The 17,793-nt window shown below is 38.2% G+C and overlaps 1 protein-coding gene across 4 annotated transcripts in view; it reads right to left on the bottom strand.

Annotated features, from left to right (window-relative positions):
• schip1 (schwannomin interacting protein 1) overlaps positions 1 to 17,793 on the bottom strand; it is a 1,049,948-nt gene that overhangs the window by 640,476 nt on the left and 391,679 nt on the right. For all 4 annotated transcript variants that reach the window (XM_039756460.1, XM_039756470.1, XM_039756476.1 and 1 more), the window contains 2 exons: positions 13,139 to 13,219; positions 11,374 to 11,524 (listed from right to left, as the gene is read on the bottom strand). In XM_039756460.1, coding sequence (XP_039612394.1) covers positions 11,374 to 11,524; positions 13,139 to 13,219 — 232 coding nt within the window. The remainder of the gene's footprint in view (positions 1 to 11,373; positions 11,525 to 13,138; positions 13,220 to 17,793) is intronic.

Genomic DNA, 17,793 nt, shown 5'->3' with positions numbered 1-17,793 from the left:
CTGTAGCAAGCCAAGGGGGCTGCCCTCTGTCATCCCAGGGGAGGTATTGGCTTCTGTTATGGAGGCTTCCTGGCTGGGTAAGAATCCTGGCTATCCATTATAGTATGCATTTTGAAAGTAATTGGTAACACTAGTTTGACTTGATTAAATCGAATGTGGATGTTCCTTGCAAATGGTCTTGCAGGTTTTCTGGGGCCAGTTCCTATTTTGCTCTCAATGCAAGCTTAGAATACACATTAGCTCCCTGCAATCTTGAACTGGATAGATGACTTTGAAAATGGAAGAATGAAGGGATAATCACATGCGTGGTTGTGCAATGGTTAACACTGCCACCTCAAAGTTCTAGAATACTGAGTTTAAATATCAATCTGTGTGGAGTTTGCACATTGTCACAGTATCTGTGTTAGTTAATTGGAAACTCAAGTCAGTATATATTTTTGAATTTGGGAGGAAAACAAATTATGAAATGGTGCTACTCTTTAGATAGATTGGAGAAGCCCCCCAGTCTGGCCTCACCAATTGATAGCAGGTACTGGTTAAGTAAAGACCCACTGGACAATCACATCACATCTGATTCAGGAAAGCGAGTGGCTGCTCCTCTACCATGATCCAGAATTTTTCACTGGCTCTTTTATGTAGATTAATGATTTATGACAGCTAAAATCTGCATTAGGTTTCATTCAGAAATACAAATAATTGCTTATGTATGGTAAACACGTGCTCCTTTTGTCATTAATAATACATTCTGATGAATTTTTAAGCATGATGCTGATTCAGCCTCAGTATTATTTATCAGAATAAACTGCAGAGGTTGTATTTAACTAAGGAATATTATTAAAAAGGAAGAAGGATCACAGCAGGCAAGCTCCATAACTAAGAATGTTTTTCTCTCTACCAGGCTTTAGGGATTCATTTTCTGCTGTATCCTTACAAATATTGTACATTTCCTTTCTGTTTTCCCCATTCGGGGATGTGACGCTGTTGAACCTATAAAATATTAGTGTTAAAAAATAATGGGAACAAAAACTGGACTAAATACAGATTTAGTTTTAATTATTGGTGCTTACCCTGAGGAAGTCTGCTGCTTTATGTAAAGAGGATCAAACACACGCTCTAAGAGACTTTATAAAGTCAAAAAAGTCTAAATTGTTCAGGAGTTTCTCTTTCTATATTAAAAGATTCTATCGTGATGCTGCCACATACTCACCCTTGCACAAAATAGATCATCACATCCTCTTTGACAGTCATTGTTAAACCTCCTTACAGAATGGGGACCAATTGTGAGCATGGAGAGTTCAGTCAGGATTGAGAGGGTGAGGACATCTGATAACATTTTGAAAGGAAGCACTCCTATTAAAGAACCTGGCAGCTGAAGGATGAACAGACATGTTCAAAATGCTTCTGAATGACAAGGTGAGGAAAGTTATCAAGAAAAAAAGTCTACACAAACAGAACTTATAAAACAAAAAAATAAGAATACAAGGATAATTCAAATGCACTGAGAGCACAAAGTGATTCGGAAAGTCAGAAGAGACAGCAGCCTGATTAAATACACCAGCAGAAAGGTAAGATAGCTTCTGGTGACGGGTGAAAGGTGAATAGGAGGAACCTAGAAAGACTGAATACAAATGGGTGATTGGTGTAAATTATTATTCCTGCCCTGATTCACATCAAACTATCATTATTATTTATGCATCTATCCATTTCTATAGCCAGTTAGTTAATTCAGAGTCACAGACATTGAGTTCATGTCAGCTGCATAATCTACAAGACACAAAACGGCACTAGATGTGCTCTAGCCTGACACTGACACTCTTTCACACAGGGCCCCTATCTTATCATTATTATTATAATTTTTATTAACAGCGCTAACCTGGATAAGCAGGTTAGAAAATGGATGAATACATGGTTTACCAGTCCTCCATAATGCAACATTGCAATGATTATGTAGGTGTTAATAAACGCACACAGTGAAGTATCGGTAAAAATCTTTCCACCTCTACTTTTTCCACTACCGAACATAAATTGACATTTACTGTATCATTAGTGTTTGCAGTTTTCAGGTTTTCCATACTGTTTACATTCAGTCCACTTTTGTGAATATTTAGCAGTTTGCTTTATTCCTCTCTCCTTTAATTCCTCTCTCCTAAAATACACTGTAATTGGTAATGATTTAATTCAGGCTATCAACTTTAAATTAAGCCTTTCACAGCTTTACAAAATGTTGTTCTAAGGAAATTTCAAGATAGCACAAAGGAAAATGTATATTTCATGAATGATTTAGCAGATATGGACTATAAAATCAACATGACAGTGCACCAAAGAGTCAGAAGGTTTCCAAAGACAAAGGAGGCAGAGCAGATCTCCGCCAGTCCAATTTCACTCACTGAGTAGTAGACAAACAGCAGACTACGGACCACCAGCTACAAGCAGATGATGCAATTGTAAATTTTGTGTTAATAATGCATTACTTTTAATTGTATGTTAATAATGTTTTTTTTTTTGTTTTTTTTTTACTAAATATACTTAGAGTTTAAGTGAGCTGTGTTTATGATGCACTAGTGCATAAGTCCTGAAGGAGGAGTCCTGGTCACACAGAAATGCCTCACTCCATGCACGCAGCTCTCATCCACAGGGTTTCTTTGGCAAATACCAGCGGCTGAATTAGACAAAAGAAATAATTATAAATTACTGACATTTAAATGTTATATTACTCCAGAAAAATGTCCAACTCTTTTTGTTTCAGGTGCATCCTGAATGTCCATCGAAGGTTGCAAATTAACTTTTTGCCAGCAGAGCGCACTTGTGAGTTCAAGTTCCTAAAACTGAGCTGCATACGGCACAGCACAGCAGAGCAGACAGACTACACAACACCAATAAGTGAGATAACTGGAAAGCCATACCACCCCAAACCAACTCCACAAGCTGAGAAAGGGTAAAAAAGAATGCACTTAAATGCAAGTGCCTCCTAAAAGAAGCTTTAAACCTTTATTGAATTTCAGAAAACACCTAACTGTGAATTAGATTTAGTTTTGTTTCATAATTTATTACTTGAAGTTAACTGACAATTCTTTAGATGACTCTGATCATTTTATAAAGAAAAAAGGATTATAAATTGCTTAATATATTTCAAACACTGAACCAATATGCATCTTATGCACCGTAAAGCACCATTTAGGATTTGAAATCACCACACGGCAGTGCAACTGACTTCACTGTTCTTATAAGTGGATAATGATCACAGGTTCTAAGTAGGTGACAAGTATTCAACCTCCCACTTGACGGTCACTTTGAACCCACTTCAATGATGATCATCCCTCACCCAAAAAAACCCATGTCTGATTAAATTTCTACTTTTGAGCAACTCCTGCCTTTCCTGTAATTCTCTTTTTATTTTCTGTTGTTTTATGTGTTTGATCACAATGTTCTGTGCTGCACTTTGTCTCAAGAAGCTATTCTGTAAAAACATTGTGTTTTCTCTGTGGGAAAGAGTGCAGAGCAATTAAGACATGAATGTAATGCTATCATTGGAACTCTGAAAAAGTGTATCTTTTGATTTTCATCATGTGTCATAAGATCTAGTTACAATTTAGATACTGGGAGTAAAAAGCCTCACACATGAACAAGATTAAAAATGTCACCAAATAGACAGTATTTATAAATTCTTTATGTAAATACTCATTTTGCAGAAGAGTCCACCAGTTTCACCAGCAGGGGTCTACATTTCCTATACATGTCGTGCCTGCTGTACATTAGTCTGACACTACAGCAGACTTGGCTCTCCCTTCTTTTGAGTTGAAGAAATATGTCTTGTGCAGCATCCTGAGTGATCAATTAAGTTTACACTGATATCCTGATTTGTCTGTTTGGATTTTGTTTTGAGAACATTAATAAATGTTGACTTGTGAACACTTTGCAGCTAGCCAATCAACTCTTACTGAGTAAGTTATTTAACGTTAAAATAATTAAAGTCAGGTCAGGTCAAGGAGCATGACTGGTACTGCATGTTGCCACATCCACCACATGATGAAACAGCTTGGGGTCCCAATTGGCAACCCCCCAGGCAGACACGTGATCCGGTTGGAAATGATCATCTACTGTATTCGCCACAGCCAGGTGTTACAAGGGTGTCCCCTTGGCCTGCTCCACCTGCTTGGGTCCTCAACAATAAGGATCCAGAGAGACAGATCCCCCTCAGGCCATATGGCCATAGTACCATAACTGATACTCCCTCACAATGCAGGTAATGTGCCTTCATTTGGGCCTCCATGAGCAACTGCTTGTTCGACACAAAGTCAAACCAGCGGTTCCCAAGGACTCTCTAAAGAGACACATCACCAAAGAAGTTCAAGCTTCAGATCACGTCACTGGATATTGTCCATGTCTCGCAACCATATAGTAAAACAGGAAGCACCAGGACTCTAAAGACATTGTCCTTTTGCAGAGATGTCAGGAGCGCCACACACCCCTTTCCAGCAACTTCATGACACCTAATGCTCTCCCAATCCATTGACTTCACAGGAAAAATCACCAGAGAAATGATTGTCACTACCAAGGTAAGTAAACCTCTTGATGTGGTCGACACTCTCTCTGCAGACAGAGACATACTGCTGAGGTCATTAAAGGCCTGGATCTTGGTTTTTATCCAGGACACTTGCAAGCTCAGACACTCAGACTCCTCACTCAGTCTCTCGAGAGCCCCAATCAGAGCCTCCATTGACTCCACAAAGATCACAGCATCATCGGCAAAGTCAAAATCAGTGAATTTTTCTTAACCAATAGATGCCCCACAGCTGCTGGACCCCATGACCCTGCCCAACACCCAGTCCATGCAAGCATTGAACAGAGGATGAGGAAGAACACATCCCTGATGAACCCCAGAAGTTCTGCCTCTGCACAACACTTACGATACCAGTGTACGGCCATCAATATTTTCTAATTTTATTGATCCTTTTCCACTTCTACTTGGCATAAATTTTAAATACAACATGAATATGTTAGGAGTGTGTTAGTAATTCATTTATGTTGTTTTTGTTTTAGGCTGGTATGTGGTTAATTTTTATCTCTTGACTTGCCTTTCTTGTAGTGATGCCATTACATCTTTGTGTCTATGTTTGTCTATGCAGATAAAATAATTCTGCCGTTTTGTGGCTGTGGATGTGTTGCATTGCCAGGCAATGTGATATACATAGATGTGGTGTGTGATGTAAACATTGTATTACAGTAGATACACAATGGAGTGTCCAGACATTGACAGAGTAAAGGAAGATTCTTTACGAGACACTTAGCATTTAAGCAACCAAAAAAAACAACAAAAAATGTCAAATATTACTGACCTTGAAAAATTACATTTAAGTCTTGCACATAGCTTTTTGGATCTTCCAGTGCTTTTCTGTCTTCAGTTTGCCCAGGTTTTTAAAACGTCTTTATAGCAGCTTGAAAGCAATATCTTGAAAATCTGGTTTGGTGTATTATGACTTACCAACTATTGCCTTTGTAGGAGACACACAAGATGGACGAGTGGCCTAGCCTGGAGTCCAGAAGATCCCTTACCCAGACATGAGGCCCCAAATAAATGGACAGGCGCCCCAACTGGACATGGATTCTATACCTTTCCTGGCAGTGACAGAAGAAGACAGGAAAGGACTGTCACTGGGGGATGTTTATTCCCTCCATGTGCTAGATAGCAGCAGCCCTTCGTATTGGCGCCCATTCAGGAACCAGCAGGAAATACCGGGAGTTGTAGTCCAGCAGAGCAGTGGTGAGAAGGTGCCGCAGGGAGATGTGCTCCCTAAAATACGGGACTTCCATATGACCCGGATGTACTCCTGGGTCCTTAATAAAAGGGACTGTATTCCCTTATCCAGGCAAGACGGAGCTGGGAGGACGTGAAGCAACATTCAACTGGACAAGGGCAGTGAAGTGGTGAGAATAGAGAGAGCATTGTGAGAAGAGAGAATCTGTTATTTGTGCTTGTGTTTTGTCACTTTGGAAGTTATTTTGGTTAATAAACCTTCCATTATTTGAACCTGGGACTCTCTGTTTGTTCGTGTTCGGGGTTTGGAGCTTGTGGACGGCCCGGATTCTATCACACCTTGCAGATACAAGATTATGATTTTACATCTGTCAGACTTTGTTAGCTTCGCCTTTTCTAAACCTTCCACATAGCACCTCATTATTTGTGGCTAACTGCAGATAATGGACGGAATTAAGTTGTGTATTTTGCTACATTCATGTTTGTCCTGGCATCAGAGAGTGAAGGAGTGTTGCATGTCATTCGGAGAAGCAAGTAAGAGTTCCCTGTAAACACCAGAGATCGTAATATGACATCTGAAATACTGGAACCATTGGAATCAAAGGATGGAAAGATTCTGTTGCCGTATAAGATACGTATTTTTTGTACTGATGCTGCAGAGTTTTTTTTTTCCTATCAGTTCAACCATTACTTTGTAGACAGTGTAAACTGGGACCTGGACACAGGCAGACGGACAACATAGTTCCACCACACACTATTTATTTACAAATATTATATACAATAATTACGTGCACTCACACCCCAGTGCCTCTTGCACTGATTCCCCAAAGTCCATGCCTCTCAATCACTGTGCCTCTCTCTCTTTGACCGCCTCCCGTCCTCTCTGCAGCTCTGTCCTCTTCCACCTGACATCCACTGCTGACTAGAGGGAGGCAGCCCCTTAAATGGGAACCCGGATGGGCTACAGCTGCTTCCCGGCAATCAGTCCTGGCCACACCCCAGTGTGGCGGAAGTGCCGGCTGCGCACCCGGAAGCCGTCCGGGTGTCCCCTGTCGTCTTCCCCCCAGCACTTCCTGGTGTGGCGGAAGTGCTGGGCTCCAGGGTTCCTCAGGCACCAGGGCGCCGCCTGGCGGTGGCCACGGGTCCCTATAGGGTTGGGCTTCCAAGCCCCCTACCCATAGCCCCCAATACAACCAGGGCGATCGCCCCCTTGCGGTCTGGAGGAGGCACAAGCCCTCCTCTGGTCCTCTTGGGCGTCCCGGCCGGACTCCAGCCCCGAACGGGTCCCACACGGGATACTCCGGCATCGGGGTGCCGCCTGGCAGTGGCCACGGGTCCCTACAGGGCTGGGCTTCCAAGCCCTGTACCCGAGGCCCCCAACATAACCAGGACGGATGCCCCCTCGCGGTCTGGAGGAGGCACAAGCCCTCCTCTGGTCCTCCTGGGCGTCCCGGCCAGGCTCCAGCCCCGGCCGGGGACCACAACAGATACGTCTGTTTCATTTACGTTAATCGGTTTCAAACTACTTTGTTTTCCTGTCCTGCTTAAACAACCTGTATCTTAATGTGTACTCATTGTAACTTGTCAAGTTTTTATTTACCTCTACCTGTGAACTTGTCACAGCACGCTGAGCCTGCACTCAGTGAAGAAGGCTATACAAAATATAATATTTTAAAAACTGAACAGCCTTTACTATTACTACTGCTACTACTACCTGCACTAACGTTTCTTCAAAAAACAAATAGGAGTGAGAATTTCCTATAGGTTCAGCATTACAGTTGAGTTCTGCCAGTGTTAAAAAAGTGCTGCTAAAATAAGATGAATGTCTTTGATATTCCTCAAACAATAGCTGCTTAGCAGAATCAAGTTATGTGAACTGATACAATGGGGTCATCCAAACAAAAATAATTTGAAAACATTAACATGCTGGCAGGAAAGCTCAGTCTTAGTTGTTTAAACAACTATCCTTGAATTTCTTATTGTGATGAATACAAAATTTATTAGTTCTGTTTTTGAAACACACTGGCAGAACACAGCATTTTTTTTACTGTTGAGTTTCTCTTATCCAGATAAGAGTGGTTCAGTTCATGTCAGGTATGAGTGCATGAGGCAGCCTTCCCCTTGATATTATATTATTTATATTTTTACATATTTAATTTGAGTGCCCAGTAGGATTTTCTACGGTAGAGAGCACAAAATACCTCCTAAATAAATTGCCACAATATTAGCCTAAACTAAAGAATGAAGCAGCTTGATCTGGCAAATCTCAAGTGGAGCAGGATGCTGACAAAGTGGACACAAGCTTTGACAAGCTCAAAAAGACAGTAGCAGAAGATACCCAAGCAAGGTGCTCTACAACCAGCTCTAGTCAAGTTGTCATCTTGTTCACCACAGTGGATCATCAAAATGTATATCTGTAGCGGCGAATCATCTTTATCTTGAAAAGCAACCAGGTATAGCACACTTCAATGACATTAAACAGGAGGAAAAACAGAATAAGAAACATAACTGAAAGATTTGTTAACCAGGGCTCTGGAGTAGATTAAATGTTTAAGAAATCATACAGAGTATATGGAGCATAAAATGGAGTCCAAGATGCATGAGATGGAGCCTAAAATGTATTGCAAAAAGAACAAAATAAATAAGACATAGAGTAGAATCTAAAACAAATGCAATCAGCACCAAGCTTTAATATGTAAAACAAGTTAACATCCTGCTTCAAAGAACTGAAACACATCTGGCAATCAAGACCAGTGTCAGAATACATATTTATGTTGGAATCATGATACACAAATTTTATTTGGATTTTCAGATGGAGACTTCATTTGCATAAATTTCTGAAAATCACAGTAAGTTGTAGACAGTTGCAGCGAATGGCCATTACCATTAGTTGGGTTATGTGACCCCTCAAGTGTCTCGGCTATAGCACTCTACAACTCTGCTACAAACAAAATTGATTTACCTCTGCTCCTGTGTCCGCAAGAGTTAACAACCGATGAGTATTCAAGTGGAAGTACAATGAAGACAATTTCAACAGTAGTACAGTAGCTGCAAGGAAGTGAATGTTTTTTGAGTGGCTAATCAAACTTTGGTGCCGGCACAGATATTTGTTTAGCATTTTGTGTTTGTCATACAATGACAGAGTAGAGGAAAAAAAAATATGGTGCAAGATTACAGTTGAACTCAAAATATTTAGTAAGCACTTTTTCAGTCACTCGGCTAGCCACAGAAGTTTACCAGAGTTGTTGTCACTTCTCACTCTGGCATGCTCTACATTGATTGACTGTAAAAAGGAGGTGAACTTATAGTGCTTTTGTTGCATAATACAAGATTTGGAAACATGATGAAAAGTAATGAAAGAATCGTGCAATTAGTTATCCTCTGCAATCCCTACTCATATGTTTTGACACTCTCAAAAGTAAAGAGACTGAGAACCTGCACATTTGAGTCTTACAGTGTGACGCCAGCCTTAGTAATCAAAAGCAAGGCTATGTTAGATAAATAAATAGATTCTAAAAACATGTCTGACAGCAAGAATCTGACGAAAAAATTCAGAATCTCCAATGAGATGGAAGATGGAAACTCCAATAAAATCACATTGATGTTCCTCACTACATTCTTGAAAACATCACTGAAGAATACCTGAAAATTTAAAACATAAATCAGTATTTGGGAAATACATTCTTAAGAGCCTTCATTGTTATATTTGACTTTCAGAAAAAAGAAACCTTGCTCTCCTGAAACAATAAGAAAGTGATACTTTTGTACTAATACAAATGTGACTATTATTTTTTCCTTACTTCAGCTCCTCTTACAATGGTATTAAGCAGTGACTGCTACAGTCAAGAGTTCACTTTGGTTTTGACTAAAATTGATGATGGAGATGGAAATATGCACCTATAGCACAAGGGAAGAAGCTAAGAAGACCTAAGAAGAAATGAATCTTGTAAGAGACTAAATAAGTAAAAGTTAAAATAGGAGGAGAGTAGAAGAAAAGAAGGAAAAAAGTGGAAAAGAAAGCATTTTATAATGGCATTAAGTATCAGCTGCAAAAGTTAGGAATATGCTTTGTTCTTAGGTATTCTTATGTATATAGTCAGACTGAATGTTTCAGTTGAAAATAAAACAGTTCCTTAACACATCTGAGGATGTAAGAACTGTGATTTACAAAAAAGCTGAGAACTTTCACATTTATTTTTTTTTAACTTTTTGGGCATATCTGACACAATATTACAACAGTAAACTGCAGTTTAAAGTAGTCTACATCTGTTTTAGTGATATTATAGACAAATATTGCCATTGTACAATTACTTTTCTCTTTGACAATATTATATTAGATCGCACTATAGATTTAATTGATGCTACACTGAAATTATAGACATTAAATGCCATCTATTTTATAGCTGGTGAAATATTACTGTTTTCATGTGTTAAAAGTATTATTATAACAGTCGTACTAAGAAATAAGCAATTACTGCCATGTAGCCTATTGGATTGTAGTAATATCATAGCTAATAATCTGGATAATTATATATATATAAATAAAATAACGTGTGTGTGCGTGTGAACTTTTAACAATATTTAGGAATATTTATTGTTATATTCAGCAGTTTAAATATTTTAGTAATTTACCTGCCCCTGGATTTTGTCTCTGTTGAGAGAAAGTAACTTTACTATTTCTGTTCTGGAAGTTCTTGATTAGTGCACTTTCAGGCAAAGGCTTCCTCGTTTCTGGTGTGCCTTACTGTGTGCTATGTTACAGGACTGAGACTCTGATTTACAGGATCTAAACCTTTTTTCAGAAGAAAGACGGGAGGGTTAGAAGGGAAAAAGTGCAGAAGTTGGCTCAATGAATTTCTAATCACAATGCATTTTTCTGCTTTTGACATTTATTGGGAGACTGTAGCAATTATCTTTTCTTATTTTGTGTGTCCTTTGAAGTAACATAGCTAGACCTTCGGACCTTAGTAGACAACACATTCTTTTTCAAGTATCAATGACAAACTCCAAATGGAAGAAGATACTTAATTTACACAGTCAAGACTTGGTTCTCAGGTGGACTCCATTTCTCATGTACCAGGTAGCCCACACACTCATCAAGAACAAAAAATAAATACTGCCAGTTATTCTTCAGTCAGTATCAGCCAAACATTCATCCAAACAAGAATAAAAAGCTCCTTTGAATATTCGTTTTATGCACAAAAGACAATTCCACATTACACATCGATCAAGAAGACACAGTATGCAATTCAGTAAAATTCAATTGGCTTCATTTCTGCTTCCTTGCCAGCAGCAAAATTTTCTACAACATTTTACCATAGGTCTAAAAAGCAATTACACCAACTGCACATATGCGGTGACTGAGAAGCATTTCACTACCACATTACATTTTACACAGTTTGGATATTTCAATGCCTAGAAAGAAGTCAGGATTCTCACATAATTAAAACTTACAATATGAAAAAATGAATCCTGAATTTTTGGCATAGCTTTCACAAAGGAAGCAGGTAGCTAGCGGTAAATACAAAGATAACAATCTCCTCTGAAGTCTACATCAACCCAAAAGTCAAGACAATCCTTACTTAGCGAAGCTGAAAGCAAAGTTGTCCACAGCTTACCGGGGTGCTGCCATCAGACAAGGTATTCATACTGATAGAAGTGCTCATCTTTCCAGAAGACAGAGACGGTGGAGATGGGCTTCTTTTCTCCAAGCAGTGCTGATGAAGAGCATTCTGACGGTGAATGTAGTCCCGCCATGATCGTTGAATGCTAAAGAAGAAACAAAATATATATAATTTTAACTGAAACAGTAATTACATTTTAGAATGATAACATTTGTCCAGAACATTATTGGTGAGCAGTTGATATTCAATCCATCTCTCTAGGATTCTTCTACATCTGTACAGATAGACAGGATATTTCTGGACACTTTAGATAGAGGAGTTCTGTTAATTGAGCTGTTACAAGTGAACTTTGGCCATTGCTAATCTAATATCATATCCAGGACAGACTGATTTCCTAATATCCTGAACTAAATAAGATGGTTTGGTAATACATGGACAATATTTTCCTACTGCATTTTTAACATGTTTAAATACTATATGTACTTATAAATTGAATGACATCCTGATCAAACATGCATACATATCTCTAATTGTGTTCATTGTTGCTAATATTGTCAAAGAACTAAAGAGGAAGTCTATTCTACAATGTGCTAAATTGTTCCCACTCTTGCACTGATGAATAATAGAAGCCCCCAGGCTACTAAGCCTGTCACTCATTTCATTGCTGCCATTTCATGACCCAGACGGATTTCACACCAGATTAATGGAGAGCTCAGCACAATATAGTACTGTATACAGCATTGGCTATTATCAAAGCAAGAAACTCCATAAAGAGAGAATGATTCCAACAATTTGTCACTGAAAAAAGGACAATTCACTCAATGATAGTTTTATTACTTAGTCTTTCTAAAACAGTGGCATAACATTCATAGACCAATTTAATCCAATTTTGATTCACTCAGGACCCTTTCGGTTAATATAGTACTCTTTCGTTAACTTATATTGAGGCACCACTGTGTCAAGAACATGAAAAACTCAAAAGAAAATAAATAACATAGAGAACAAACTGAACATAAAGCTGCAAGATTAAACAAGAAAGCAACCAACCCACATGTCCTTGCGGAACATGGCTGATTTTTGAGCTAAAGCAGAACCCATTATTAACTTTCCCAACATTAACTGAATTATTTTAAGTTAAAATTAACAAAACAAAGCATCACTATGCTGACTATGTATTGTAGCAGTCAGTTTTAAGATAATAAAATACAGGAAGAGCAAACACAAGATACCATATTTTAGCTTCACTGTAACTGACCTCTAGGTTTCAGAGGTTTATTTATTGTAATATTGATACTATGCTTCTGAGAAATGTGACAGATGTTTCAAAGGTTTTAGATGTCAGCCACACTAGCACACGCAAACATAAAGCCATTGACACTTCTTGATTGACATCAACATCTGTACAAATCCTGAGACTACAGCATCAAGATTTGCAGTTTAATGTGATTAAGGTCATTTGAGCAAACACATTTCTGAAGCCGTTTTTTTTCCTCCCGCTGAAACCTTGATGTTCTTCATTGTAAATCACAAGAACACCCAGGGGCTGGAAAAGGAAAGGTGTAAAAGTCAAAACCCTTAGTTAATTTGAATGTATTTAGAGACCCCCAATTTTTTGTCTGCTATAGTCCCCTCGAGACCCTCAGAAGCTGAATAAGCTTTTAAGGTTTATTGAGCTATCAATATTGAGATATCAATAAAACGACACAATTCATGTCCACTGCTTATTCAGAATGTTAAAAAGTGCAAAGTCAGAACTTACATGACGGCTTTGGCCTCCAGTGTCTGCATATTGAAACAGCATTTTTCAATATTATTTTCTTTGTCCTTTGTGAGCTGAGTGCTGCAAAACAAAGCAATTTCTTTAATTCAGGGAAAACAAACAGAATGAATTTGTTCTGCGCATAGCAGCCTATTCCATGTTTTTATGTGAACCCTCACTTGACACTTATTGACTTACTGGTGTCCAGACATCATTTTATGGTAATAATTTTTCATGAACTAATATCATCCCATCCACTTTCCAACCTGCTTACACAATTTTGGTTCATATGATGTAGGGTTAATTTCATGTAACATGGCATACTTTGGGACATGACAGGAAAACCAAATTGTCTGGATTAGTTTAATTAATTTTGGGCAAATGCGAAATGCAAAATTCTCTTAAATGAAAATTGTACTAGGATGGTTGCCCTCCTTATAGGATAAGTTTGGTATTTTTCAAGTTGAAGTAATTTCTTCACAATCATGGGATAAATAATTTGCTACATAAAACTGCACTCTAAAGTAAAGCCTATTTTATATATTTTAAAAAATAACTAGTCTGCTCTTGCCTTTAATAATGGAGGTTAAGGATACAGGAGTCTCAAAATTAATAAAAACCATAAAACAAATACATCCATTTATCAAGCCAAAAACATTATCAAGCATTGATCCACATCTTCAGATTACATACATATATATATTGTCAAACAGCATATCCGTGTCATTTTAGAAAAAAGCATAAAGTAAAACAATGTTGTGACATTCAGCCATTTTAAAAGGAGACTGGCTGTGCATTTTACTGTGCTGTTCATCTTCCTCCATGGCATCTTTCTGGTCCAAAGACATGAATTCACCTCAGAAAGTCATCGGAATTGCCCAGAAATTAATAACTGTCTCTGCTTTTTAAACACCTAGTCAGTAATAACTAAAAAGTCACATGGTCGCTTATCTTCGTTCACTATACAGAAGATAATTTCATCATTTCGCAAACATATTCCCTGCTGCCACTGGACTGGTAATGCACATGTACACTTCAATGAGAGAGAATATTGTAATGACTCAGGTTTGGGGAGAGGGTGCGAGAGATGGAGGAATGGAATTAACTACTTTATGCCAGCTGCTGATGAGGCAACCCTAAAAAGGACTTTGTGTTTTTAGCAGCTCTTCCACCACGCCGCTTAGCTGTTTTGTCCTTTTGCCCACTTATGTATGATACCTGGCTCTGCCTCACTCCGCTCAACCAGGATCAGTAGCAATCCACATGCCACTCTGTCTCCCAGCTCCTCACTACCATCTGCCCACTAAGGCCAATAGACTCTAGCAACTGGGAGTCTCTCTGAGTGCTGTGTAAGTTCAAATCAGTAAGTGATATATGTCATTACTTTTCTTTATCGAGCCAAAGTCTTTACACAAGGAAACACACAATATTTTTGAATTTGAGTGACAAGATAAAGCAAGCACTGTAATGAAGGTCTTGTCAGAATTATAATAATTCTGTTTTATTTTTTTTTTGTCTGCTTTGCTTGAGAAAGCGATAAATGTGCTAATATATCATGAGTGTACAACTTTTACCTTAAGGCCAGTGAACTGATATAATCACTAATACCATTGACTAGCTCTCTTCCAGGGTCTGTTAGCTTTCTGAATTTGGACTGACAAGCCTGCCAAGTAAGTAAAGCATCCCCTTAGGAAAACAGGTCAGTAGACTGCCTGCCAATTGTGTAGACCCCTGGTCAGTGATGTGAGAAAAAAGACGAATCACATCATCCAGCATACAAACAACATTTCATAGAAACAGAAATTCCCTGGGATTTGTGAGCAATGAAATGTATTATTTTGACCTCTATCAAGATGTTTAAACTATCTGTATACTCATAATAATGTTACCATCGATCTATCAATATATATTGCATAGATATTTAGCTGTCATACTTTGATACATAAGAAAAACTAATTATATTGAAAGCACATGTAGTATCCAACTGAATCACATACTTAACATGTCAGAATGCTTAGGCTTCTGACTACAAATGCAGGCAAAAGTTTGGTACAAACTACAAGGGACCTTTGAAAGCTTCTTCCTAAGCCATTTATGTGAGGTACACTGTATATGAGGCCTGTGGATAACCCTTCAAATTATTTTGTTTAGATGTTTCAGCCACACTCATTGTTTATAGACACATAAAATAAAGCACATGGCCATGCAGTCTCAATTGAAAATGTTGTACTGAAGAACTCAGCGACTTATGGCACTATCATAGGATGTCTCGTTTGCCAGAAGTCAGTATGTGAAATTTCCTCTCTGCTAGATCATCCTCAATCAACTTTAAGTGCAATTATTGTGAAGTAGAAGCATCTGGAAGCAACAGCAGTTCAGCCAAAAAGTGGTAGACCACACAAACACATAGAGAACTACAGTGCTTTGTGTGTAAAAATTGCCTGTCGTCTGATGCATTATTCACAACTAGGGATGTCACCATACTTATATTTAGGTATTTGATGCCAATACCAATTAAATTTTTTGAAACTCAATACCTTTCCATAACAAAACAAAAAATCCCATAGCAAAAACAGAAATCCCATTCAATGGCTTTATATTAAAGTACCTCTATTATTGAAGTGAATAATATTGTGTTTTTTTCTGTAATAGAATATAAAATATATAAATATTAGTAGTAACAACAGCTTTAAAGTATTGATATATTCATCAAATAGTCACCCATCTATCATTTAAGTAAACTACTACTGACATTTATAAATATCAAAAAAGAATGGAGGGCTTGAATTATAATGTGGGGATCACCCAGTGCAACAAGAAATGAGGAGAGTATGATTTATAATTAAGAGGATTTCAACTTAGGGTTTATAAAGGAATATATATGAAGAACTACCTGGTTTATCTTAGTATGTACACATTTTACATTTGTTCTCTAACATTTTATCTCTAATAACTGAAAAACACTGCTTAAAGTCCATATTAAAAATAAAAATTCAAACATTATTATATCTGTACTTTTGAATTCGCATATATACTCGCGGATAAGTCAAAACTTGATTTTACCATATAATTTCTGGTATTTCATGTCATCGGTTGTATAAATCGAATGCGGAAAACTAACGCTATTGGTCCAAGAGATTATGATATGCTAACACCCACCTGAAAGAGTAACCATGGAGCACACTGCCTTTTTTTTTCCTATGTATTGCACCTACATGACCACACGGTAATACCCAAACTATTCCAAAGCAGCGTTTACACTGATTTGTGTTTTTTTGTATCTCGCACCCTCATACACCTTGTGGAATATGGCCGGCAGCTTCTCCCGGCCAATACCCCTAAGTCGCCAGATGGATCCCTCCCTGCAACGTGGAGGTGCCCCGAATTCCAGCAGGGAATCATGGACAATGGAGTCTTTCTTCACAACCCTGCTGGATAATGTGGGGAGCACCAGGGGATGCTGCAGGGAGGCCCAGGGACTTTAATTTGTCTTATAGCCCGGAAGTACTTCCCAGTCGAGGGGACAGAGGAAATGATGTACTTCCGGGTTAAAGAAAAGTAGTTTTACCCGACCCGGAAGTGTTAATAGAGTCACATGGACTGAGGGACAGAAACACTTCCGGGTCAAGAAGTATAAAAGGACTGTGGGAGATCCCAGCAGTGGGCCGAGTTGGGAGGAAGGGTGACTGAGCTGCTGGGGAAGGTGTGGAGGATTATTGCTATTGATTATTATTTTTGAGGATTGTTTTGTGTATGGTTTATAGAAGGTATAGTGGAGGTGGAGGTGCTTGTGCACTTTATTGTAAAAATAAAATTAACATTTGGACTTTTATCTGGTGTCTGGCGTCTAGTCTGAGGGTTCAAGGGGACAACAGCGCCCCCTGTCTATCAAAACCTTTATCGTAAGAGCATCCCTTATCTACGATGGACTGTTCGATCAGAAGAAAAAATATGAAGCTGGTTTTAAATTAAATGCCGTTGAAGAAGTAAAAGAAATTGGTAACTGCACTGCTGCAAAAAAATTCGATGCATCATAAAAATGTAAGTGTCGCATTTTTGAATAGGTGTATAAGTCAGGGTCTGATTTTATGATTGGTTTTTCAGGTTTCAAGACCCGACTTATATGTGAGTATATACAGTAGTGAATTCCAAAATAATCCTGGATATTTCCATTTAAATAAACTCTTTAAAGTTGTTTTTGTGACATGTTTTAAAGTCTGGTTTGCCAGAGAACCACTGTGCTAAGTTTATAACATTTTGTATAGTTATACTGTATTTATATTTGCATCATTAGCTGGTTAAAATGTATTACTAAAGAGTAATATGTAACAGATGAGTTGAATGAATTCAAATATCAAATGTCACAAACTCATGGTGATTTATTTTTCCAAATCTGTTCCTCCCTTTTTTTATATTTGCATTCTCCACAACATTACACCTTTCAGCACGACCTCAATCTAACCAGTTTTAAATGAATCGTTTTTTTCAACACTCCTATTAAACAGCCTTTCTTTTGCAGTTTTCAAGGTTACCTATATGAGTGATCAGAGATTTGTATTACCTGTGCACAAATCCAGAATTAGAAAATGAGCTGGGGCCTCATGTATAACGCCGTGCGTAGAATTTGCACTATAACATGGTGTAAGCACAAAAGC

Source organism: Polypterus senegalus, chromosome 1, assembly GCF_016835505.1.
Source record: "Polypterus senegalus isolate Bchr_013 chromosome 1, ASM1683550v1, whole genome shotgun sequence".
Lineage (NCBI taxonomy): Eukaryota > Metazoa > Chordata > Cladistia > Polypteriformes > Polypteridae > Polypterus > Polypterus senegalus.
Note: the sequence above shows the minus strand (reverse complement) of the source record. Positions and strands in the feature narration are given on the sequence as shown.